This window comes from Camelus bactrianus, chromosome 8 (genome assembly GCF_048773025.1).
Source record: "Camelus bactrianus isolate YW-2024 breed Bactrian camel chromosome 8, ASM4877302v1, whole genome shotgun sequence".
In the NCBI taxonomy this organism is placed as follows: domain Eukaryota; kingdom Metazoa; phylum Chordata; class Mammalia; order Artiodactyla; family Camelidae; genus Camelus; species Camelus bactrianus.
The window spans coordinates 29,319,190-29,346,766 of NC_133546.1; the positions used below are offsets into that span (position 1 = coordinate 29,319,190).

The following is a 27,577-nucleotide window of genomic DNA, read 5'->3' on the forward strand; positions in this document are numbered from 1 at the left end:
TCAGCTCTGGGCATCCTCTCTGTTCTCTTTCTCTCTCTACTACCTTCAGCCTAGCAGTCTCAGCCCTGGGCTCAAAGCTCCTCAGGGCCTCCCAGTCTGAGGCTCTATCTTCCTCCTTGGCTCTGGCTCCCATTTGGGGTGGCGAACAGGACGGTGGGAGGCGAGGTCCTAGGTGAGACTTGGTCCCCGTGGTCTTCCTGGTCTGTGGTTCAGGAGATGTAAAGACATTTCAGTGGTGGCATCATTCATCTCCTTTCTGCTCATGGGTGCTGGTTGGTTCCAAGTGCTGTCCTTCAGTGTGGCTCCAGATGTATGAAGTCAGCCATGAGGTCTCAGTGACCGCATCATGAAGCTACCACAAGCAGCCAGTCCCTCCTCTGACTGTTCAGGTGTGAGTAGAGACAGGAAGAGCGACAACTCTCCCAGGAGTCCAACCCTAATACCACTGTAAATCAGTTTCCAACTCTGCAAAATGGGAATAATAACCACAATGCTTTCCTCATGGTGCTCTTGTGAGGACCACTGTCTAAAAATAAGTAACACCTGCTCAGTGCTGAGCACAGTGGAAGCACCGGAGAGCACTCAGTGTACCTGTCTACACAGCACTGCTCCAGGTGGTAATCCCCTCTCCTGAGGGCTTCTTTCCTCTCCCTACTTACTGCCGGTGCGAGAGGAGGGTGCCACCTCTGTAGGTTCTATAGGCCTTTGCTCTTTCCTAAGCCCTCTGCTGATAGTCCATTCTCATATTATCATTCCCATTTTTTCCCGTGGCTGGTCAAAGGCACAGCCTGTGCTTCATGGTATCTCTCATTTTTATAGTGTCTGGCAAGGGGGAGAAAATAACAGAACTGGATTAGAAATGGAGAGAAATAAGAGGGTTTGGAAACCAGGGCCAATACCCCCATATCTTCCTTCTAATCATAAAGTCTCTCCTAGTCTATATGCCCCCCCGCCGTCCATCTCTGTCCACAAGCACGTCAGAGTTAAGCATGTCCAAAAATCAACTCATGTCCCTTGCCTTAGTATATATATTTGGCTGTAAGAAATACGAATCCATACTAACTTCAGACAAGGGGAGTCTATTGCAGGAAAAGCATTTCACAGCATGCAAGGGCAAACATGTAAAGTCCCCTGGGCACAGAGGAGCTGGTGCTGGAAAGCCAGAGGTGAAGCCGTCCCCCTCGCTGGTGGAGCCAGGCGAGGGCCACCTCTGCCTCTGTTCTGCTTCCTGCATCTGCCTCGGTCCCTTGCTTCTCCCTCTGAGGACGGGTTTATCCTCCTACTCCTGGCTGCTCTGCCCTGTTCAGACTGGCTGGCCTACGAGTGCCTTGCCCCAGCACTGCCTCCAGGGGGCGTTCTCCCTGGAAACAGCTCAGGGCGTCCCAGCCAATGGACTCAGTCTTTCGGTGTTGCTTAGTCCAGGATCTGGGGAAGAGAAACTGAGGGGTCCAGCGTGGGTCAGGTGTCGCCCTCCTAGGCAACCAGCTGTGTAGGGGCAGATAAGGACAAGGCAGGGGTACCTGTTGTAGATATTTTTGCTCTGATCCTGCCCTTTACCTGGGGCTGTGGATTGGGGTGGGACAGATTCTCTCCCTTCCCACATCCTTTTTCATCCAGCCATGTGAGAAATGTGTATTTAGGTCTTCTGCCCATTTGTTGATTCGGTTGTTTGTTTTTTGTTATTGAGTTGTATGAGCTGTTTATATATTCTGGAAATTAAGCCCTTGTCAGTTACATCATTTGCAAATATTTTCTCCCATTCTATAGGTTGTCCTTTTGTTTTGTTTATAGTTTCCTTTGCTGTTAAATACACTATCTTTCAAAACAGAGTTAAACTCCAGGAGTTTATAAGCCATGCACACACAACAGGCTAGGAAGCAGATGATTGGCTACAAGGCTTTCATGAAGCCAACTGCTTTCATGAGGCAGGGAAGGGTGGTGGACCACGTGCCAACTTTGAGGTCTCACACACCTGTCTGGGAATCCTGACTCATCCATTCCTCACCAGGTGGTCTCAACACAATGAGAGATGGGAACACCCACCCGCATATGTAGTCTCTGAGGTCCAAATGAGTTAAAAATTAAAGTACCTAAAGCTGTTGTCACACCATGTAAGGTGGCCGGCATTATTCTTGTGATCTTTTTTCCTATGTTCCCTAAAAGGAACATGTTTTTTCTATCCAGATTATTTGCAGACAAGAAGTAAAGGAAGGCTCTAGAGACAGGACGTTCACCTGATTTTGGTTCTCAAAAATTCCTTAGTAGAAATGTGTGAATGCCAGTGGGTGAATTCTGTGTCCTAAGGAAACACCAGGGTGCTGTGACACAATGCAGTTTTCTTCGGTGATAGGTGATTTTGTGCTCTTTATCCAATTGCTTAAATGCCCTTTCATGATGGAAGGTTTATAAAGTCCCATCCTCAACATGCGAAATCTTTAGAAAGTTTGGGTTTTTTTTGCAATGCCAGTCTTAGTTTTTCATCTACGCTATTTGAAACTATTTGCTTCCCTTTTAGTACCTAAAAAAGCCTGAAATCAGATAAACAGTTAGAAGTTTCCTAAATGTTATTTTAAAAGCACTTTGCTTGAACTTTAAATATATATGTGTAGTTGTTTTGCTTCAGCCTTTGGGGGTAATTATAAATTAGTCATGGTTGCACACATATTTAAAAATTACTTTAACAATTTTTTTCCTGAGTCAGGTGCTGCTATAAAATGTTGTAGAATGATCTTACCCACCTGTCTAAGCTCAGTGGGGCAAATGTCAATTGGTCGACACCTGGTGTATTGTTTGTAGGCACTGTCACACACACAGCTCAAGTAAGGGGCAGCACAGTTGTGTGTGCATCTTCTCCAGCACGTAGTAAAGGGAGGTTCAGTGAAGTGCACCAAAGACAGAACGAGTGGTAAATGGTCACATTTAGATGCTGAATCCCAGGTCAGTGAAACAGCAAGAATCCCTCAGAGTGAAGTGCAGGATCCCACATCTCCTATCCCATGGGTGTATAGAACACACATACCTAGGGGCTCTGTGCTTTGGAAGTGTTGCACTCGAACTCTAGTCCTTGATTGGAGATTCCCAGTGTCCATGAACATTGTAAATGCTCTGAGGAGTCCTACAGTAAGAAAACTCATTTAACTCTGTTTGACCAAGAATTCTTTTTTTTTGTATAACTTTTATTAACATTACAGGAAACACCTGAAGAAATACTGACCTCTTATCAAAGCCAGGATTCATTCATTCCATAGTAAACATTTACAGAGTGCTTACTCTGTGCCAGGCTCTGGTGTAGGCACTGAGGAGACAGTAGTGAGCAGAGCAGACCAAGCCTCCCACTTCACAGAGTTCACATTCTAATGGTGAAGAGAATAATGAGTACCTATGATATTACATTATATGTGTATGTTTAAGTGCTATGAACACCAATACCGCAATGGAAAGGAGAGAATAGAGAATGAGTGGTGTGTGTATGTGCATGTGTGTGTTAGCCACAGGAGGGTTCTACTTAGATGGGGTTTTCAAGGAAGCCCTTCAACTGTGAACTAGGTGATGCTTGAGCAGTGGTCCAAATGAAATGAGGAACATTGGCTCATGAAGCTAGAACTGAAATTTCCTTCAGTACAGAAGATATCTGTGGACCCAGCCAAACAGGAATTGCAGAATCAGGGAAAACTGGGCTTACATGACTGATAAATAATTTTCTGGCTCCTGCCTATTCTCATTAAATCTAATATGGAATCTTTAGAGAGATAAAAGTAAGCTTGATTTTTATTTTTCCTTTTTTATTCAGTCCAAAAGTTACTGAATATACACCATGAGCTAGGGATGAAGTCGGGGGCAATTTAATCCTTGCCTAGGGGAACTCAGAGTCTAGTAGACAAGACATATAATTCTGAACTACAAAGCAGTAGTACTGAACCATTCTGCAATAACAGAGTAGGTAATGTATCATTACTTTTTCTTTTGTATGAATGAGGAATGAAAAAGAAAAAGAGGGACTCAGACATGACAGCTCCATGAGATCTTTTTTTGTGGCTGTCATGCTAGTAAGTGTAAATATTGAGGGTAAAGGCTAGAAGTTTCTGGATCTTTGTGCATCCATCAATGCCAAGAATAACTAGGGAATGGGAAGAAATAAAAGATTTATTTATTTTATGCTTCTTTTTTTGATTAGTCAATGCCCCCAAAATCTTCTGGATCTTTGAATCTTGCCCTGGCAACCAAGGTCAGGGAGGATTTGAGAGGTGTCTGTCTGTCTGTGCCACAGCACAGTGCCTGATGCCAACCACCTCTCTACCCTACTTTATGCTTGATTATATGTTCACACATGCCTTTCAGAAGCTAAATTCCTTTGCAAGTCTCATGGATTAAATGGCAGATGTGATAGCCCAGAGCTATAAAACATAAATTAAAAGCAAACATCAAAATGCTGAGAATGTGGAGCAAACATTTTCTGAATTAGGGGTGGATACCATCAATTGAGCAGTAGAGCAGCATTTCCTTCATAGTCCACGCGTGTTTTGCAGCGACATTGTTCACTGTTTTCAGAGATGGCCTCTCCCCTTGTCATTGGCATGTATCTCTCTACTGGGCTTTTAAAACTTCTTGTTTACTTTGTTTTCTTAGCAGTGGAGAGTCTTGCCTAGGTAAAATAAAGCAGGTAAATCTCGGAGTACTGGCATAATAACATAGAGGCAACATTTCTGTTTCACTTTGGAGTTTGGTGAAATTTGGTCCCTATTTTGAAGATACATATTATAAGGTCCTTTTCTGTCCTATGGTAAGATGATAGCAAATTCTTTAAACTAAGCCTCCTGTAGCTTCCTTTCTCTTCCTCTATGTTCCAAGAACATTTAAGCTTTTAGATGTTGCTGTGGGTACATGCCGTTTAGTTTCAGAATTGATAATATAAAACTGGGCATCCCAATATATACCATTTTCAGTGTATGAAGTCATCTGCGAGTTTGTGTGTGGAAAAGAATCAAATGGAAGTAGGATCTCAAAACAGAGTGGCTTGTGGTACACAGTCTTTCAGTTCAGCCCCGGGGGAGCACGGTGTTTGTCACTGCTTTTCCTTGCAGTGGAGGGGGCACTGCCACTGGTGGCATGTCATGTGTGAAGGGCCAAGCCCTGTGGCGGGACTGGCTGTTCTTCACAGCAAAGTGCTCCCCTTGCCCCTTGCTCTTCTTCTTTGAGGACCAGAAAGCAAAACCATTTTACAAGACTAGAAGAACATCGCAGTCCCTCGAGGTAGCAGATTATCTCCAAGCCAGGGGCCCTTAGAGAAGGGGAAACATAGGGCATTGGGGTGACAGAAACAGCTGCTGACACATGCATGGTGTGCTCTAGAAAGTTAGTAGGCTTGAGTTTTGGACGGAGCTGAGCATTTGCATTGGATGCTGGATGATAATAAATGGCACACAAATTGGACCACATTATGAACTGCCCTAATTATTAAGTTATATACACAGGAGATAAAAATACTAGTCCCGCCCTCATATATGCCTCCTCTGCTCCCTGCCAAGGCTTAATTTCTGTCTTCTGTACACTGAGACTTTTTCCTTAGAGAGCTGGAGTTCAGCTGGATTTGTTCTGCAGAGAGCCATCTTCCTTACTCTAGGTGAGCCCTAGATTGTCTGTTCTTTGGGAGCAAAAGAATTAAATGATTTTTCACTCTTACTATGGCTAGAAAAAGCTTTTAGAGTCCGTGAGCTTTTTCTGGAGAATCTCCATCTCATAATTTTTTTAATTAGCACATACTGCAGTAATGATACTGTTAATTATCGAATGTGTCAGCTTAACTTTATTGTACGTTTTATTTTATTACAAGTATAAACTGAGTGCTTACTGTAGTAGACTCTGATTCAATTAGACTGGGATCATCAACACATTTTAAAAGTTTTACAGATGATTGGACTGTGAACCCAGGACTGAGGTCCACTGGCCTAAAGATCTCTTGTTTTGTGGTGGCTATCTTGTTGAAGAGCACTGGCTGTCAGATTGGAACAGAAATATTAGCATCCTCTTAGTTTAGGACTGCTTTCTGCTCCCTGCACTTAGTTTGGGCTGACTTCCAGGGTGTCCTGCCCAACTCTACCTCCATAAAGATATGAGGAATCTTAACTTCACAGTAAAGATTTTTAAAATCCAATGCAAATATCATTTTGTAGTGGATAGTGATTGTGCCTGCAGTTATCTGCACCCAAATTAGAATATATTTTAAATTTCTGATGAGTCCCTTTTCTTGTGTAATGCTGGTTTTGACTTGTATTAGTTAGCATAACTTGTATTTTATTCACTTCCAGAATATTTTGTTAAATTGCTTAAATGTAAAGGAAAGGAAAATTTGATGCCTCTGATTTTGTCTGATGATTCTATTAGGAGCAAGACGGAATATCTGGCTTGGATAGAGCCTGCATGTGACTCGATACATTCCAGGCATTTGACAGAAATAATACCGTGCTATATAGTCCCTCCCCTAGTGTGGAAAAGAAAAGGCATATAGGAAAAAATACAGAGAACAAGAAGGTAAAAATTGTCTCAAGCCCTATTTTACGGCATTGGAGTATTGGAGTTATCCATTGATGCTGTACTAAATAAAGACATGGCAACCTCAGAAGTTGAAAGGGGGTCATGCAGTTTAATTTAGCTGCTTGAAACTCCAGGGGAAAAGGAAATAGATGTTAAAATGTTGTACTGAAAACAAGTTTAACACCTGCATAGTTACAGCACCTTTAAAAAGAAATCCTGGAAAGGCACAAAATACAGAGAACAAAACTTGCTGTTACTTTACACACTTGGTCTGAGTAGATAAGGGAGCGATCATGGGAGAAAGAAATAGGAAAATGGAAAAGCAAAAGACACAGGGATTGTAGGAGAGTAATTGCCACAAAGTACACCCCCAGTAAATACTGGCTGAATGAATGAATGAAATGAGAGGAGAACATACTGGAAAATAGCCTGGGCTGCAGCACAGATTTCTTCTGGAAATTGCCTATTGCTATATTGAATCAACTGTTAAATTATCGGTGTACTTATTTTAGCCAGGACATATTTGCACCACGGATCCAGCTATTGCCAAAGAGGGAGAAAAGGAGAAAGAGCTTATTATGAAAAGAGAGGGGAGTTCTTTCTCCTCTTGTTTTTATTCCCCGTGTTTCATTATACCTCTTGCTGTCTTACAAAACGTGACCTAAAATTCTAAAGGAAGCCTGGCCTTTCAAAGCGCGTCTGAATTTTGTTTGGACTACTACGGATTCCATGCTTGTTCCAGAAGATTAACCTGCTTGGGCTCATTTAGGAAATCTCTGTGTCTTTGTCTTCTGCTTGGCTTGCCTCTTTTACTTCACTTCCATTCCAATCATCCTATTAGGGAAGCAGATTGAAAGCTCCCTATTGCCTCTGGTTAACTTGCTTGGAAATTTTACTTTTTACACACTTGATCAGTCACTAACTGTAAGGTTTCAAAGTGATTCTGATACTTAATTTTATAAACAGTCTTATTGAGGTTTAATGTTCGTGACATAAAATTCACCCATTTCAAGTATACAGCTCAGTTAATTTTAGCAAATTTATGTGGGTATGCAACCACTGTCACAATCCATTTTGGAATGCTTTCATCACCTTAAAAAACTGTTTGGTGTCCTTTTTTTTTTAAGGCATTCTCCACTCCCATCCCCAGCCCCAGGCAACCACTGATCTGCTTTCTGTAGCTGTCATTTTCTGTAGCCTTCTGTAGTAATTTCACCCGAATGGATCAGAGTATCTGATACTCATATTTAATTTAGAAACTAAATTTATTAAAATAGTCAAAGACCAACTAAATTAAGTGGCTCTTGTATTTCACTGCGAACAGCAGCCGAATAAATTAATTAGAAGAATTTTCTTAATCAGATGCTGACTTTTTTATTTGTCTCATTGGCTTTGCTGAATTGCAACTGACTCTCTTTTAGTTAGAAATCTTGTTCAGTTTTGAGCTATGCATTACATATTACGTCTTCAAGATATACGGATCAATATTCTTTCCAACTTCAGACTTTATTCTATAGTCTATATTTGTGATGACATTTTCCCCAGAAGGACAAGTATTTATGTGTGTGCACAGGGGAAGGAAACAAAGATGCCTATGGAGACTTCAAATATTTGCAGGTAGATGAATGGATGGAAGATGGATTGATGACTTTGACATAATTCGATCTCAGGAAAGTGGTTTATATCGTAAGTTTTCATAAGTTGCACATATCTGAAACAGAATTTCACTCTTTGTGTGTTTATATTTAACAGAAGGAATGTGAAGCATGTCCTAGCAAGAAATAAAGCATTACAGTGGACTAAGTCCTATGTTTTACCAGAGTTTCCTTACGACGTCAAATGCATGTTAGCAGAACAGAAGTGTCCCGATCACAGCATGAGGATAAGGATCATCGAGTTTCTCCAGGCCGACATGACTAAGTATCTGGAAGGCTCACTGTGAGTAATAACAGGGCAGACTCACTGCTTTGGGAGAGGGTGTGTTTTCAGAGTAGAGTTGAATTCATTGGGAACCAATTCTCTTCAGATTTTGGAGGACGTATTGGTAATTAGTCCAATTTTGCCCAATATTTGAATATCTAGCTTGTCAGATAGAAAGAATTGAAGAGAAGTGAATGTAGTTTGGACTCATCGGAAGGAATGTGGGCTTCTGGAACTGAAAAATCTCCTCCTCGTTGTGCTGAACAGGTACCCCACCACCCAGCAGTACAACGACGTGGTCAGCGCCCTGCTGCAGGCCCACCCCTTCCTGGACGAGGACGGCGGTGGCTTTGTAAGTGAGCACGCGGCGCCATTCTGCTACTCTCCACCCATCTTAATATAACAGCCTGTATTGTACAGTAATTGCGTGCCTCATTCCCCTTTCCTCAGTCCCTGTCTCTGTCTGTCTAAGTCTATCTGTTTCTCTTTCTCTGTCAGTTTCTCCGACTCTGGTCTCTCTCTGATTCTGTTCCTTTGGCCGTCCCTTCAGTCTCTTGCTATAAATCTGTTTCACTTTTAGCTTTGGTCTTTCTCTCTTTCTCTCTCTCTCTCCCTCTGGCTCTGTTATTTTTCATTTGTTCGTTTCCTTTTTTGGTTTTGTTTTGATGATTTCTCTGTGTCTGTCTGTCTTCCTTTGTCTTCTTAAAAAAAAAAAAACTATTTTTTAAAACAGCCTTAGGTTCACAGCAAAATTGAGTGGAAGGTACAGAGATTTCCCATATACCCGCTGCCCCCACACATGCAAGTCCCTGACATTGAACATTGCCCGCCAGAGTAGTACCTTTTTTACGATTGATGACCCTTCATTGACACATCCTTATCACCCAACATCTATAGGTTACATGAAGGTTCACTCTTGGTGTTGGACATTCTATGTGTTTGGATAAATGTATTTATCATTATTGTATCATATATAGTATTTTTACTGCCCTAAAACTCCTCTGTGCTCCACATGTTCATCCCTCCCATCCTCCTCCTTTGTCTTCTTCCTCTCTCTGCCGTCATCTTCCTATCTCTCAAAGCTGTTTGGCAGCTCATGTGTAATGATGAATCTCTAGGAAGGATCTTTAAAGAGATGCGATGAGCAGAAAGAGAAGGATGTGGCCACACCTGCATCCGTGCTATCATCACTAGGCTAGGGTGGAGTGGTTGTCCGGGTTTGAAGTCTAGACCTCCAGCCTCACCTCTCACTTCTCGGCTGTTCTGACAAAAGCCAATCCTGAAGATGTTCTGGGACCGCAGTTCCCAACTCTGGCTGCATGTCTGGATCCCCAGAGACTCTAATTTAGTTGATTGGAAGACGGGACCCTGCCATTTTTTTAAGTCCCCCAGATGATTCTAATGTGCAGCCAGGGTGGAGAAACACTGCTCCAGAGGTTTTGGTACATGCTTTACTCTCCGGACCCACATGCCATTCGGCTTTAAAAGCCTGGAATCTTCACTGCCCAGTACTTAACACTCCTGACCTGTACTCTTAAAAATAGTCATGGTGGTTAAAAAAAATTGAGTGTAATGTGACACTGGAACTATATGATTTAAAGGACAATTGGGAAGAATTACATCTTTGTGTACCTAAAGACGTGCTGTCTATTAGTTCTCCTATCTCTATATGCTGTGTACGTCCACATTGGTAGTCGTATCTAAACAAGATAGATGTCTTTTGTACCTTATTGCAGATATTAGTGTGAAATTTTTTTTGCCGTGCTTTCTTGAAGACATAGAATTTAAGAATTAGTTCCAATTTGAATAACAAAAGATAAACGCTAATATCTGTGAATATAAAAACAATTTAAGGTCTCTGTTTTCCTTCTTTCTTCCCTCCCTCCCTCCCTTCCTCTTTCTTTCTTTTTCTCTCCTTTTCTTTCTTTCTTTCCCTCCTCCCAAGAAAAGGTTCATTATATACGGATAGAATTATAGAATTTTCTGAGCAGAGTGGAGAGGGCCTTAAAGATTCTCTTTCACCACCCAGACTCAGGAAAGACATAATATCAGGAACCAGTAACCACTGAAGCTCAGACTAGTATTCAGGAGTACTTGCTTTTAGTGTGACATCCATTCTAACATATGCTGTTGCATATAAAAGCGCCCTTCAAAATAAACCCAATTTAGTCTTTAAAAAGCAAAAAAAAAACCCCAAAAACCAAAAAAACCCCAAACAAACCAGGGGTCCTAATACTGATAATCACCACAACATGACTGACAGAAATTAGTTAGAAGAATTCCTTCTACACTTGAGATATAATGTCTGCCAACAAATTCATGTTATGGTGTATAGAACTAGTTATGTTTTAAAGGAACAATCTAAATTTGCTATTTCAATAAGTTATACATTCATGGGATTCAAATTCAAAAGCTAGAAAGGTATAGATGGAAAAATCTCCTTCCCTCCTCTACCCTCCAGTCACCCAATTTTCCTTCCCAGAAGTAACCAGTATTATTAAAGGGTCCTTCCAGAGAATCTTTATATATATATATATATATATATATATATATATATATATATATATATAAGCAAATACGTATGTATCCAATTCCATTTTGATCTTTATTTTCATGGTTATCAAAGTGAGACGAATAGAAAGTAATGAATAATGCTTACTTTGATCTTGTGTGCATTTTACCCACTTTTGTTTCCAGTGATCTTGACTAAACATGGTTAACTGATGAGACCTGCAAAATTGCTTAACACGTTCTGGCCCAAGTTTGTACACATAGGGTGGAAGGGGAAACTCTGGTGTGTGGTAGATGTTTACCCAAACTCTCTCTGCAAGCATGTGCAAGGTTGTATTTCTAATGTAACAGTGGAAGATGTAGAAAAGTTCTTAGAACATTAATGTGTGTGTGTGAAAGGGAGAGAGAGGGAGAAAGAGCACAGACAAGGAAGCATTTGGCTTTAGGACTAATTTAATTCTCAAATTTTTTATTGAAGTATAGTTGGTTTATAATATTGTGTTAGTTTCAGATGTACAACAAACTGATTCCGTTTTATATGTATATTTTTTTCAGATTATTTTCCATTATAGGTTACTATAAGATACAGATATTCTCTACTTTTTATTTCAAAAATTGTCAAATCTACACAGAAGTTGAAAGACTATTATAGTGAACATCCTTTACCTAGACCCAGATTTCTCAGTCTGGGCAGTGTTTGCATTTTGGGTGGATAATTCTTTGTTGTGGGGGCTGTCCTGTGCATTGTGGAATATTTAGCACCATCCCTGGAACTCGCAAGTTGTAACCCACATGAACTGTTGTAACAATCAACTGTGTCTCCAAACTGCCAGATGTATCCTGAGGGGGGCAGTATCTCTGATGGTTGAGAATCACTGATCTAGAGTCACTAGGGATGACCACTGTCCCACACTGACTTTTCCTCTCTCATATTCGTTTGTCTGTTTTGACTGAGCATTTGATAAAAGGCATGTTGCAGGTGCCTTTCTTAAACACCTCAGCTTCTATCCTGTAAGGGTGAGGGCAATCTCCTATGTAACCACAGACCATTTTATACCTAAAAAATTAACAATAATTGCATATTATATACAAACCATATTCCTATTTCTTCCATTCTTCAAACAATATTTTAAAAATAGATTCTTTTTGCTATAAAATCTAAGCAAGGATTATGTATTGCATGTAGTTATTATGTCTCTTTAATTTCTTTTTGTCTAGGACTGTCTCCCAGCCTTTTTAATTTTTTCCTAATGTTTATTTTTGGAATAAGTCTAGTGTAGTTGTCATGTAAGTTGGTCCACACTTTGGGTTTGTCTAAATGTTTCCTAATGATTGTACCTGGGTTTAACATGTCAGGCAAAGATCTGCTGGTGATGCCTTGGACTATTTGCATATCTGATTAGGAGGCCATGACTTCAAAGCTGTGTTTTATTTCAGAGTGACCAGGGGAGAGCAGTGTCCATGGAGCAGTTTGCATACCCGTCTAGCTGGAGAAGCGTAGAGAAAGGGGATGACTGTTCAGGGACAGGAGGATTTGCTATTGCGGCATCTGCATCAGGAACTCTCGGTGCCAGGCCTGTAGCAGACACTCAGGAAACACACATTGATTGAGTGCTCACGTGGACCATTTCATTGATTTGTCCTTTTTCTGTTCCCATCAGACACTTAGTAAGGAGAGAAGGGAGAGGCTGGGAAGAAGATATTGGCAAGTTTAAAATGTCCTAGTTGATTGCAATGATACCTCCTACCAGGTCAGCAGGTTTGGAAGCCCTTCAGAGCTGTGGGAAACATGAGGAAAAAAATGCATTTGCACTAGTTCATATTTCAGGGCTAAGAAAAATATAAACCACCCATTATTTCTGTACTGTTGTAAAACAGTGATGGCAGCGTCCAGACCCACAAGCCTATGTGAGGTAAGGAAGTGTCTCTGACCCATACACACCCGTGCGCTTAATTGTTGTGAAAGCCGTCACCCAGTCCCCAGCCAACAGCGCTTCTCGCCAGGGCTGTCCAGGGTTTATGAGCAGCACTTTACTGTACAAATATTTCCCATGAGTAGCTATCCATTTGAGCCTTCCAACAACCCAGTGCAATTGGCAAGACTAATCTTATTGTTCCATTTTACAGTTGAAGAGACTAAGAGGTTACTTGTTAAAGATTTCTTAGCTAATATGTACTGGAGCTAATCCTAGATCCTGGGTCTTTCCAATTTAGGTCCCAGTGCTTTTTCAAAGGCAGAGAATATTTGTATTGAGACTTAAGCCAGGGAACCAGGAATGACAAAATCTAAGTGCCAGACACTGGACTAATGTGATTTCAGTGGCATTTCCCATTTGCCCGAGCTCGTAAGACATGCCCAAAGTCACTCCGTGACTTAACCGTCTAGTAGCCAAGATGAGGAGGTAAATATGGATCCCATTAACTGCAAAGGGCCATTTCCTTCCCCACCCCTACTCTTGGGCCTGTTGAAGCACATGGCATCGCAGGGAAGATGAGGGGCTGAGAAGCAGCCTTGAGGCCCAGGCTTTAAGAGATGTTGGGTGACTCCTCACACAGTGAATTACTTATCAAGCAAGGCCAAGACTAGAGTCTTGCTTCTAGTCTGTTCCTTCAGCACCTGGGTCCCTCTACTTTGCAGAGGACTGACACAAGCCACGCCATGTTTATAGTTTCCAGGATGCATCAAGCACTGGGCTGGGCTTGGTCAGCAAAACAGGCTTGGGCTGTCCCCATGTGCTTATAGCCTAGAGGAAGGAAGGGGAAGAAGGAAAGAAGGGGAAAATTGAAGAGAAGAAAAATGAAAAGAACAGAAAAGAAAAGAAACAAAAACAGAAAACTATCCCATAGATGAGGGTAAACTACCAGTGTGATAAGTGTTGACAAGGGAAGGGAGGAGCTGATAACCAAGGAAACTGAACTATTAGTGAGGCCATGAGGGAGTGATGGCCGAGCTGAGATCTGGAGGGAGAGTAAGAGTTACCTACATGCCAGCAGGGTTGGGGAGGAGAGGGACAGAGCTTTCCAGTCCAAAACCAAAGGCCCAGTGGAGGGAAGGAATGTTAGGAACATTGGCAAGTTGAGAAAGAAGCCCAAGTGTGTCCCCAAGCTCTTGTCCACGTCTCTGGTCTTCCAAACTATCCACATACCTGACAGATTCTTCCAGACCTCAGATCTGACCATCTAGGCTTCCCATTCAACATAGCCTAGGAGGGCTTCCTAACGTGGATCTGCAACTGCGTTATCTATAAAACATTTTTAAAATACAGACATCTGGGCTCCTCGAAGACCTTCTGGATCAGAGTCTCACCCCAGAACTTGGAGGAAATGCAGATCCTCAGTCCTACCCCTGACCTACTGAATTAAAGGCTCTGAGGGTGGGACCCAGCAACCTGTGTTTTAACAAGTCCTCTAGGAATAGTGATTCAGGCTGGAGTTTAAGAAGTGATGCTTCAGAAAAAGAATCATGGGTGATGTTTTCCTATGAGAGTCCGGTGCAGCCTGTCCACAGAGAGGGATTTGAAAAGATCTGGTTCCAGATTACCTTGAAGGTCTTTATGGGGTAACCATGCCCTTCGGGATGGGGCTGGCTTCTCTCTCCTGCCTTGTTTTCTACCACATCTTCTACCATTCGGCATCTTGGGCTCTCTGTTCTAGCTGCGCACAACTCTCAGCGCCAGCCCATCCTCTCCTCCACCGCACGTGCTGCTTCATCTGATGATGCATTTAAAACAAATGCGTGAGTCCACACATGCATAAGTGAGTGTTCAGTTCTTTTCTAGGAAAGTGGAGTGCATTGTGGAGACAGCAGAGTAAGGCGGAAAGTGTCCAATTTTAGGAACTATGAAATTTAGACTCAAAGCCAGTATATTTAGCTATACGATGCTGTATATAGTTGTACACACACATACACACATACAGCTATATAGTGCTATCACTGTGTGCTATATAAAATATATGTACCTTTTATAGCAACATTACAAGATTGTTGTTAGGATAAATAGGATAGAAATATTATTTCTATTACCGTGATGGGAAAATAATTTCAAGCCCAAAGCCCTTTTGACAGACAAATAAAGATTTTATTGTTTACATAGGATTATTCCAATCTCCTTGAAGACTAACTGCCCTGTTCTATCATTTCACACAGTTTTTATGGAAACGAGCCCTAAAAGATCGCTTTAAATATGTTCGAAGACCCATAGAAGATGATGAACAAGTGCTGAGAAATAAGTGTAAATTTGGCCACCGAAGAGGCCAGACAAGAAAATCTCTTGCTGATAGAAGATTTGATGAAATGAAAACTGTCCAGATAAAAGTAAGATTGCATCTTTCATTGTTCTGACAACTTAGTGATTGGTTGATTGATTAAGGGATAATAAGTACTAGCATTTAAAAGAATTAAAACAAAATTTGCATTTTTTATCCATTTGAAAATTTGAGGTATGGATCAGAAACCAAAAAAAAAAAAAAATGTATTTGCACGTGAATGATAGTATTTCCAAAAGAGGACTTCTAAAAACTGATCAGAGAGTGTTTTTGAACATCTCAAGTTTATTCTTTCACAACCTTCAAAAAAACCTGGTGAAACCCTTACGTTCCAGATCTTTGAATGATTTATTTTTCTCTCATCCTAAAATGCATCCTGTGTTCTTATTGCTCCAAAGTTATCAATACTCATATTGTAGGATCAAGTAGCTGCTGGTCGAAAGTTTTTCAGGAGAAACTAATCACATGCATGGATACAAGACCCCACACTGTTCCTGCTTTGCCCAGAAGGTGTCCAGCACCTACCTAGAGGCAGCTGTCAGGAACCTCAGGCCGAGGGCCCCAGGCGGAACCCCAGATTCCTCCCTCTGCAATGAGTTTGCTATATGTAATGTTCATGTGGGTCCTAATTATCTGAAATTCTATAAATATTGCTTAACAACCTCACAGCCCCCAAATATGCTCAGAAACAAAAATGTTGCCTGCTAATCAAGTAAGTTGAAGTCCCTAGGAAGGATGTCCAAACCAACAAGTATAGCAGCTACATCTCATGTCCCCCCAAATTCTGTTTCTACCTCAATGCAACATGACTACATAAATCTAATTTTCACTACAAACACACTTATGTTAGAGAATATACTTGTTGTAAATATTCTATCTTCTACTTCAGCTGGTGTAATCATTTGATTGTAATAGAGTGACCTATGCCAGGTCATCTCAGTTTTATTTTTACTGCTTATAAACTCCAGGGGACAGGAGTATTTTTTAACATATTTTGTAAACCGTTCACCCCAACATTATACATAAGAAAAAATTTAAATGAAGGTGTATTTTTAAACATCTTATTATAATTTTCAACGGAATTTTCAAATGACAGGCCAGTTAAGATAATACAATTTTATGTCTACTCTTGATGAAAAGACAAGACAGATGAAAGGTACCTAAATTCAGTGATGTAACTTTATTAAAACTTTGACTGTAATAGTCCAATTATAAACTAAAATCATAAGACAGAATTACATTCATTTAAAAATATCTTTTATATTCTCAAAATAACAGGCACTTTGTAAAGGAACATAATTACATTATGCATACATATACTCAAAATATGTGATTTTGAATATACTACAAATGGAGTTCCTTTGTAAGTGAATCAAAATTTTACAAATTCAGTCTTCCTTCTTTCTCTGTGAGGCATGTCCCACCAACATTCATTGGAATAGATGAATGGTAAAATCAGAAATGTAGAAATTATCCCCAGCAAGAGTAAGCCCATGGGGTCAGAGGCCACCCCGAGTGACACAACTAAATGACAGTTCCTCTTTTGGGTTGACACATTGTCATTGACCCAGTTTGTACAACCATCTTTCTGTTCTCTCTCAAAACCACCTCAGTTCTTCCTGTAACTACATCCTTTGTGGTTCCTACCAGACATGTCTGAATCCTAAGGTGAATCCTACTAAGACCCACATGGGGGTCTTTGCTACCAAAAAACAGAGCAGGAATGTACCAGGGCCCAAGATGAGTTAAGTTGCAACAGAATTTAGTTTTGATCTTCCTGCCAGCTGGGGTAAAAAGAGATCATAAAATGGTCATTGTTTGCATCTCGAGCCAACATTTTTCCTGCCAAGCAAATCTAATTGGTAAGGATTCACTTTTTTCCCTCTTACAAATGGAGCTACAAATTGCTGATTCTTTTAAAGACTGTAGCATCCCTGTTTATGACCTAGTGTTCTGTTAAGGCAAAAACATGAAAGAATGGAGAAAAATTTAGACTAGAATGTTACAGAAACGATGTGTTTCTATATTTTCTCCTCTCTATGGCGATGAGCAAATGGAAAAACACTAAGAAGAGTGGAGAGACAAATCCATTGACTGTACCACTTATCTCATGGAATTTTATACTTCAGGCGAGTAGCCTGAATTATTTCCCAACCTTCATTTTGAACTTCTGATAGCTCCTTTTTAACATCTTTACGATTTCTGAAAATTAAAAATATTTGGATTAAGCTACACTTTGGCAACTTTCACATCTTTTGAAATTACTTGACTGGGCACGATATTTCTGTAATATAGAAAAAAGTTATTTCCTGTGCTGCAGAGATGGAAAATGCGGATGCAGGCAAGAAGCCAGAAGCAAGCCATTCCCTCAAAGGCAGGGAGGTGGGTTTGCTAAACTGGGGGAAGATTTGGGGAAGGAGTAAGGGAGGGGAAGAGATTTTTCATTAGATATGTTTTGTTTCTGTTGTTTTTCCCTTTGGTGGTTGGAAGGAATTTCTCAAAGAATTAACGGTAGATGACTTAATGAAGGAAGGTGCATTTCTTTGTCCTGTTACGTGGGCTTCTGCAGATAACCAGGCAGAATTTGTATGAGTCTGAGTCTAGCCACAGATCTTTTATCCCTAGCCCTCCACCTCCCTCAACCTTAGAGTTCAGTGTAGCACTGATTAAACTCTGCTACCAAACCCCAAGTTTCAGCAGCATCAAAGCATCCACCCATGAGTCTTAAAAACGCCTAGGTTCCTCATATCCACTTCTAAAAAGACTTAATAACTGTGGCATGCAGATGGTTATACTTGTCCGAATCCCAGACTATGTTTCCAGAACAGTCCTATAAAATACTGGGTTTAAATGCAATGTTTAAAAATCCTTTTTCAATGTAATGATACCACGTCACTGCTGCTTGTACACTGATGCAGCCAAATGCATCATCAGTGGTATCCCTACCTATGCCTCTGACGTTTAGTTTTACATCCAAGCAATGTAGCCCTGTAAGTTGATAAATCTGTTTCCTTTGCTTAAATGCCCTTTAGTATACTTCTTTATTTATAAGCTGAGATACAGTTAGATTCTCAAAACAGTAGATTAACCGAGTAATTTCTTAAGTTGCTGACAGCATTATCAGGTTTAAATGATGAAGGCATTGGTTTTAAAAGCTTACAGGAATTGTGTGGAGCCACGTGGCTGTGTGGTGGAATTAACTTTGTAATGCATTACTCTGTGAAAATCTCAGGTGTTAGAGCTAAACGAATCAAACTCCTCACCTCATGGCACGTTATTTTCACTGTGTAACTGAGTAGGACCCTGTGGGGCTTTCCTAGGACAGACCCCTCCCCCATATCCTCTGCTGTAGCTCCTCTCTGAAGTACCCAGGTAATGGTATCTCATGCTTATTTCCTGAGTTTTTCAGGCAAGGAAAACCGCCACCAAATGGAAGAAATTAACCACTTGATGACCATGAGCACGTAACCCCCAGGCCTTCTGGTGCCTAAGATTGATCACCTTCAACCAGTCAGAATTGTGCACAGCTGATAACACACCCTGAGACGCCCCTCCCACAACTGTCCTTTTGAAAGGCTCAGCTGAAACCCTTCCGAGTGTTCTAGGTTCTTTGGCCATGAGTTTCTCGTTTTCCCTGCTTGGCCTTGCAATAAACTTTTCTCTGCTCCAAACTCCTACTTTCTGGTATTTTTTGGTCTCATCGGGTACACAAATTTGTGTTTGGTAAAGTTTTGGTGAAGCCAGCCCAGGAGTCTGTGCCCATAGCAGGGAGACCCCAGGCGTGGCGGGGCGGGGTTGGGGAACGCAGCCCCTTCCCTGGGTCCCAGCAGCTGCCGGCGCTCACTTCACTCTGGGGAACTGGGAGGGACTGTCCCCGGCAGGCGCCAGCTGCCCCAGCATGAGGCTGTTGGGAGCTGAGACACGTCCGGAGCTGCAGTCAACGTTCCATGTCACTTAGCGGTGAGTCGCTCCAGCTTGCACAGGCTGAGAATTCTCTCCTCTCCATCTGGGCTCTTCCACTGGGAAATGAGCCGTGCTGGGCTCATTGTAAGCCACTCTGGGTCTGTTCTCTTTTGAGAGCTGGCATTCTGTTTGGAGGCCTCCGTCTGGAAGTGAAAGTGGACTATTTAGACTGCACCTCCTCTGATTGTCTGTGTGCCTGTAGCCTGTTTGCTGTGTTTTTGTGTGTATTATTTTAGGGTGAGCCACTCTTGCTTGTGCAGGATGGGAAAATTCTACCTGCTCCACCTGGGCTCATTCCCTTCTGAGAAGTGAGCCATTCTGGGCTCTCTGGGAGCCGCTCTGGGTCGAATCTCTTTCGGGAGCCATGCCACTCTGGAAGCCTCCATCTGGGAGTCAAAGTGGGAATGGCTACACCTTATCTGAGGGGACCATGTTTGCTGTTTGTATGTGTATGTGTTGTAGTACTTGCACTGGCTGGCTGAGATGTCTTTGGTGAGTCAGAGGGCTCACATGTGACGACAGCAGGGTATCCTTCCCCATGACATTGGCTTTGGAGCATTGGTTGGAATGTTCCCTTTCTAGCTTTGGTCATTCATTCAGCTTCATCTCTTATGGGGCATTGGTTGGGGTACTCCCCTTTTGGGACTAGGCAACTGTGCCCCTGAATTGTTGCTTGGTTGATGTTTGATGACACTGGCTATAAATAATTAAGTATGGATGATCAGAGCTCTGTTCCACCTTAGTCCCCCTAAGGGTATATTTTTGAAAACTGGGAGATCTTCAGCTCTGCTCCCATAAGTGAAAGAAAATATTTTTATCGTAATGCTGTGTGGGCCCGGTACACCCTGAGATCTAGCGAAGAGTGGCCCCTAATGGCTCTGCTGTTCTATCAGAGTGGGCCTTTTGCAACTGCTTAGGCCTTTATTTGGGGGGCAGTGTGTATCTCAGTACCTGAGTTCAAATCCCATTCTATCTCCTGTCTTTACTGAAAATTAGGCATTGAATGTGAGCAAATAATTTTATATACATATACGTATGAATATAAAATTGTCCATTACTCTTACTGTTATATATGTTACTGTCTAGTACTGTTATTTCTTTAAAGTGAAGGGGATATTTGGGAACTGGAAAAAAAAGTCCCAGATGGTTGGGTTTTGTAAAATCAGAGGAGGAATTTGCACTTTTTCTTCCTGTGCCTTTGAGATGTTGATAATCTATGTGGTCTCTCAAGGGAAAAATGGTTTTTTAAACTCAAGCAGAAGAATTGTTAGATCTCTGGTTCTGTCTGTCTTTATATAAAAATTAACTTGTAAATGAGCTCTATTTAACTGACTTAAAAGTAAGTGCTTATAAATTAAATACTTCTAAGTATAAAAGGAGCTAAACAGAACACATTTTGGATTCATGTGACCTAGGAAATACTGAGTTGATATCTGATGTTGGTGTAATCGATACAGACATGCCTTTTACTGCACCTGGGTTTCCTGAAGATCAGTAGGTTCGCATTTCTGTTGCAGAGTGTGTTAGCAGAAAGAAAGCAGTTAACTTGGTATGGTAAAGTTCTTGTGGGTGAATCAAATGCAAATGAGAAGAGCTTTTGAGTGAACTCTTTGGAAAAGGTTGTGTTTTAGGAATGTCTGCTTGGAAATGATCTCACCAGATATTCGGTGACCTTCGATTTTGGAGTTGTGCTAGATTGGGGTAAATGATGGAAGTTTATAGAATAGCTGAATGGCTAGGTCGTTCCCAAACAAAGCGAGATATTAAAATATTCACCAGAGATCTTGACATGTTTAGAAATTGAGGATTCTAGTTTAGATGTGTAATCAAAGATACTGAAAATGGTAAAGGAAAACAAAGGTGTACAGCAGGAAAGTAGGATGTATGTTTTGAGTGAGAAGTATGAGGAATGGAATTGCACTTTGCAAGGGGGAAAGAAAGTGATTTGGTTCTAGAGTTGGTTGTTTCTGGACGGGAAAAAATAAGGGACAAATTAATATGGATACAGAAAGTTGTAGAAAGTTTGTAGAAAGGGAGCCCTGAAACAAGAGTTGTGTGCGTGGCTGGGCTGAGGCCAGACTAAGCTCAGTTAGGTGAATGGATTTCATTATTAAAAACAGGCTGATGCAGGACTAGATCTGGTTCGTCTCTGTTAAGAGAACAAGTTTATTTAGAATGCTTCTGATAACAGATTGTGTGAAACTTTTTGATATTTTTGACAAACTTTCTATCAAATTCTAATTAAAGTTCTTTTGACTTCAGCTGACTTTGGGGTGCTTCAGTGGGCCCTTGAGACGTCTCAGGAAAAAAAATGTTTTCACTTGGATTGGTTGGTACGTTGAATTGCATGGGCAGCATTGTCAAATGAGTGACAAGCCTACTAGGATTATACAATATGGATAAATAAGGTTGATGTGGACATTCTAGAAATTATGCAGAGTCTCTGAAATTTGGACCTGTCTTGGTATAATGCTTTCAGTAATGATTCTGATTGTTTTCTTGGAATGTTGTATGTCATAGCAACTTGATTAAGCTTCTTTGTCAAAAACATTGTAATCAGATCTTTTACCTCACCTTTTTGAATCTTCTGTCATTTGTAGACAGTTAAGCTATTTTGCAGGAACTGCTTCATCTTCAAAAAGAGTCATTGAAACGACTTTTTGACTAGTACAGTTTTCTTTTAAGTCATGCTGCTATGCTGAATAAAATATTTTAAGTCTAATGAAAATTCTGAATTCATGAAATTGTTAGTAAAGGGGATTGATTGCATGGGATTGAGTGAACTGATGAATATGGCTGTAATTTTTTGGTTGTCTGAAGTATTACTGGCTTTTAATCTGTGTTTTCTAATTAAATTATTTAGCAAATGTTTGTCTCCCTGTCATTATTGCCCCCAATATTTAGGATAGAGAGTTCTCTAGTGGAGTTGTCACAGAGTGTAACTACTCATGATGTGTAACAATGCTTGCTGAAGTCTGTTGCTAAAAGACTTGGCTCCAGGACTCCAACATTCCAAGATAACAACCAGAACCATGACTGATAGCATCATACCAGAATGTATCCAAATTTCAGAGACTACATAATTTCTAGAATGTCCACATCAGTAATTGGTTATAAGAGATTAAATATATGGCCTGTAAAATGGTTCCCCATTAACATAACTCTGAGCCTGTTCATGTTATCTGATGAGTTTTCCCCCAATGTGGTTAATTAGGCAAATAGAAAGGAGACCTAGCACTGAGGGTCATGATCTAAACCTAGGGCAAGAGCCATACCCAGCACTGAGGGACAGATATTTTGATCATCATTGCTTTTTTATTGAAAGATTTGTAATCAAAAGGGAGAAATGATGGAAAAACCTGCACATTTTGAGGTGTGGGGAAATCATTCTGGCTTGACTTAAAACAGGATGCTTTGGTCAGTAAAGTTTATGGCCTTTTGGACCGGCATTGTACATCTGCTCTGGCCTTGAGGAGGGGAATGCACTTGAAAGGCAAAATGGAGTAGCTGTGGTTTGGACATTCAAGGTAAAACCAGGTGGCCATTGTGGGTGTGATTTCAGGCATGTTCCTGTTGTTGAGAACTCAAATCTTCTAAGCTGTGTCACACTCAAGATGCCACCAGCTATTCTCAAAGCAGTGTCTGCTGGAAGATGGCAGCTGCAACTTTATGACTTCAAGGTCTCCTCTTGTAACCATTAAACTTTTAGACAATAAAATTGCTTTAGATCAGATGTTAGCAGAAAAAGAGACATGTAGTGGTCAGCAGCTCTTGATATATACATATATATGTTAATACCACAGCAGAAGTTAAAACCTATTCAGATAAAAGTAAACAACTGGCTATAAGCCTCTCCCAAAGGGCCAGGTCCAGACTGGTTTTCAAGCTCATCCTCCTGAATCCCTCCAAGAATGAGACCTTAATCATAGAAGACTTGGTTTCAGGACCTGGAACTCAGGAATACATCCAACTTGATGTTCATTCCCCAAATCGAGGTAGGACTATGCCCTGTTTCAGCAGGAAGTAGCCAGAGCTGTCATTGCCCCATTCCCTTAAAGACTGGGGAGGGATGAAACAGGATTGCAGATTGAAACCAAGTTTCTCTGCTGAGTTTATGATTAACTTGTCCATCCAAAATATTATTTCTCTTCTTGTCCAACACCTGTTCTCCTCAAGACTGAGGAGTATCAAAGAAAAGTGGGGAATTGTAACTGAGCAGGACCTTATGGGGCCTTCCTGGGACAGGCCCCTCCCCCATATCCTCTGCTGTAGCTCCTCTCTAAAGTACCCAGATAATAGTATCTCATGCCTGTTTCTTGAGTTTTCCAAATGCTAAAAACCACCCCCAAATTGAAGAAATTAACTACTTGATAATCATGAGCATGTAGCCCCCAGACCTTTTGGTGCCTAAGGATTGATCACCATCAACCAATCGGAATTGTGCACAGCTGACCACATGCCTCCCTCAGCTGACCCTTAGAAGTGCTCAGCTGAACCCTTCAGGGAATTTGAGGGTTTCTGGTCACGAGCCACTCATGCTCCTCATTCGTCCATCAGTAAACCTTTCTCTGCTCCAGACTCCATTTAGGTTTGTTTGGCCGCACTGAATGTTGAGCACAGCAACTTGCATTTGGTAACGACTGTCCTGAAAGGCTAGGCCTTTCATTCTGTTCATTTTTTTTTTTTTTTTTTTTTTGTGCTCATTTATCTCTGCCCTCTTCCCCACCTCTGCTCTTGGGCAACCCTTCTAATGTGTTTCATAAGTATCTTTCTGTTTGTAAAGTGTTCCAAAATGTGTACTATCATTTTGGTTTATATATCTGACGTAATGTAAATGTTATTCTATACTTCATTCGTGTTTCACTTTTTCACTGACACCCTTTAAGACTCATTTGTGTTACTATGTGTATTTCTAGCCCATGACTGCAACAATTAAGTAGTCCTTCTCTCAAGCCCCTTTCCTCCCCACCAGGAATTGCACAGCAGTGAACACGGTCATTCGTATCTGATTATGGGCCCAGCTGTGTATTATTTCTTTGGGTTGTACACCCAGAAGTGGAACTCATGGGGCAGAGGGCTTGCATGTACTTAATCTGAGCAATTACTTTCCAGAGTGATTTTGTTAGTCTCACTCCCACAGTCCTGCAACCTCTGTATTCCTGCCAACGTTTGGCATTAGCAGCCTTGTAAAATTTGCCAAGTCTGATGGGTAAAGTGTAATCTCATTCTTGTGATTTCCATTTCCCTGGATAACTTGATGCATCTGAGCATCTCTTCATATGTTTGCTAGACTTTTGAGTTTCTTCTTTTAGAAAATTACCTCTTAAGATTCATTGTCCAGTTTTTAATGCACTGGCATCTTTTTCCTGTTAATCAGTAGGAAGCAGTCCTTCCTTTGCCCTAAGTCACAAAAGATGATCTCTCTTACTCATTTTTCTATTAAGTTTAGTTTTCACATTCATGTTTAGATCTTTCTGGAGCCCATCTTCCTATATGATATTAAGTAAGGATCTCCATAGAGTGAGTCATTCTTACACCACCAATTACTAAAAAATCCAACCTTTTTCCATTGGTTTATGGTGGCACTTTTATTGTATGTTAAGTTCCCCAATAGATTTTCAGTCTCTCTTATTCCATTGGTCTCTTAATCTATTCTTATACCATTGCCACATTACATTTGATCACTTAATATTACTTAGTATCATTTAGCACTTAGTGTAGAGACATCTCTTGGGCGGTTCACCCTCATCTTCTGGAATAAGAAGAACAAGCAGTCCTTTCTCAGGAACCCATCCCTGGGACTCCTTTTTTAGTACCTGCCTTCTCCCAGGAGAACTGGAGTCTGGGTTAGGGGTGCTGAGTTCATGTGGGAGGTTTGGACTAAGGGAGGGTTTCAAGCATCTGCCAGCACAAGGAGCAGCAGGTAAACTCTGTCTTGCTCTTGTGGGGAACCTGCTGTGACAGGATGGAGATGGCCTATGGGGGGATCCTGCTTCTGTCCTCCTGACCCTGGGGTGAAGGTGGGGGTGACATCCAGTTAACATAGGACACTGGACCCTGGACACTCACACTGACACAGCCTGATGCACATCCTTTCCTAGGAGTCTCTTCATCCAGAGGATTTCCTTGGTGATCCTCTTTGGGCCTCTACCAAATGCCCTATTTGAAAAATCAGGATGTAAACATACTTTTAAAATGCTTCATTTCTTCTTTAATGCTATTTGACAAATGCACACATTTTCTTTCCTTAAGATACTGAGGTTTCTTTCAGCCAGTAGAGCCTTCAACTTATTACCATGAACTTTTCACTCATGGGATATAAGCTGACTTTGATAATAGTCAATGCTTCTTTCAAATTCTTCTGTAAAAAACTTGGCTCGAATCTTTCATGTGTCCAGCTCTTCACATTTATGCCTGATCTTTTCATCCACTTTGAAAAGATTCTCCTCTGTTTTTATGGAGTAAATCAATTCTGAATTGGATATTTGAACATTTATTTAGTTTTCTTGAAGCAATACAGGAAGGACTTTGAATTTTCTGCAGGAGCTTTTGCTTTTTCTTTTTTTCCTGATTGCTGTGAAGTCCTTTCAGTTTGGAAGCAATTAATGTGATTTTTAAGTGCATAGATTTTTCTCTATATCAGTTAATTTAATCTACATTTTGTTTCTTTTTAAGAGTTTTAAATAAGTAGCGTAATCCAATCAGTTTCTTCAAAATTCTTTTTGATATCTTCTCAGAGATTTTCATTTTATGCATGATTTGTTATATCAAGTTTCTACAGTTCATGTCACCTTCCCCAGAAATAGCCATCACTCTAGTCTTTCAGTTCCTTGCTTATCATCTATTTAGTGGTTCTCTTCATTATTGAAAGTGACATATTAAAATCCCTAACTATTATTATTGAGTTGTTTCTTTCTTCAGTTCTGTCGGTTTTTGCCGCATGATTTTTGAGATGCTGTTGTTAGGTGTATATAAGTTTATAGCTCTTATATCTTCCTAGTGTTATATCTTCCTAATGGAATGTTCTATCTTCCCATTTTAAATATCATTTTTTTGTCTCTAAGAACAATTTTTGTCTTAAAGTTGATTTTCTCTGATGTTTATATAGACATACTGTCTCTTTTGGTTATTGCTCACATGGTATATCTTTTCCCATTTTTCTACCGTCAATCTACTTGTGTCTTTGAATCTAAAGTGCATCTCTAGTAGACAGCATAAAGGTGGATCATTTTAAAAATCCAGTCTGTCAATTACCTAATGCAATTACTGATAAGGTAGGATTTATGTCTGCTATTTGTTTTCTATATGTCATATCTTTCTTGTTACTTTATCCCTTAATTACTGCATTCTTTTTTTGTGTTTAAGTAGATGTTTTCTAGTGGTTTTAATTTCCCTTATTGTTTCTTTAGTAAATAAACATTTTTAGTTATTTCCTTAGTGGTTGCCCAGGGGATTACAACTAACATCTTGATTTATAATAATCTAGTTTGGATTAATTCCCCCATTTAATTACAATAGCATATAAAAACTTTGCACCCTTCTCTCCTTTTGTGCTGTTAGTTAGATAAATTTTATACACTGTATGCACATCAACACAATTTATAACTATTGCTTCATGCAACTGTTTTTAAAACAAGATGGGAGAAAGAGTTGCCAACAGAAAATACATTTATACTTTCTTTTATATTTACCTATGTAGTGACCTTTATCAGTGTTCTATTTTCTCACGTGGATTTGAGTTATAATCTAATGTTTCTTCACTTTAGCTTGGAGGACTATCTTTATAATTTCTAGTAGGACAGATCTGCTAGTGACCAATTGTCTCTCTTTTATTTATCCAGGAATGTCTTAAGTCTCTCTTTCATATTGAAGGATGTTTTGCCGGATATAGAATTCATTTAGGGAATTTTTTCTGGTTTGAGAACTGGGTGTTCTGGTGTTCAGTTATTACTGTTTTGGCTGTAGCTCAGAGGAAACCCTGTCTGAAATTGAGTAAAACTATAAGAGCTGTGCTCTCACATAACAAGGAACCCAGAGGTAGGTGAGGGTGGACGTGATTGCTGTTCACCAATTTAATAAGTTTGTCTCCTCCAGACAGTCAGCAGGGCTGTACTTCTCATCTTCCTGGAAGGGAGATGTGGCCATGAGACTGACTCTGACTAATGAAAGGTGAGCAGAAGTGATGGGGGCACTGAAGACCCAGTACGCAGTGCCCCATTTTTCCCTGTTCTTTGGCAATGATAACTGACATTCTAGATGGTGGAGCCAGTTTTTTGGGTGAAGAGGATGAGGATCTGGGCCCAAGATGGACATTTCCCACGAGTGATAAGCTTCTGTTGCTCTTAGGTCTGGGGGTTCTTAGGTAGAGCGGCAGCATCTTGCTCAT

The 27,577-nt window shown here is 40.7% G+C and overlaps 1 protein-coding gene across 2 annotated transcripts in view; it reads left to right on the plus strand.

Annotated features, from left to right (window-relative positions):
- SAMD3 (sterile alpha motif domain containing 3) overlaps positions 1–27,577 on the plus strand; it is a 53,062-nt gene that overhangs the window by 5,766 nt on the left and 19,719 nt on the right. For both annotated transcript variants that reach the window (XM_074368383.1, XM_045524640.2), the window contains exons 4-6: positions 8,284–8,469; positions 8,719–8,803; positions 15,110–15,277. In XM_074368383.1, the coding sequence (XP_074224484.1) occupies positions 8,284–8,469; positions 8,719–8,803; positions 15,110–15,277 (439 nt within the window). The remainder of the gene's footprint in view (positions 1–8,283; positions 8,470–8,718; positions 8,804–15,109; positions 15,278–27,577) is intronic.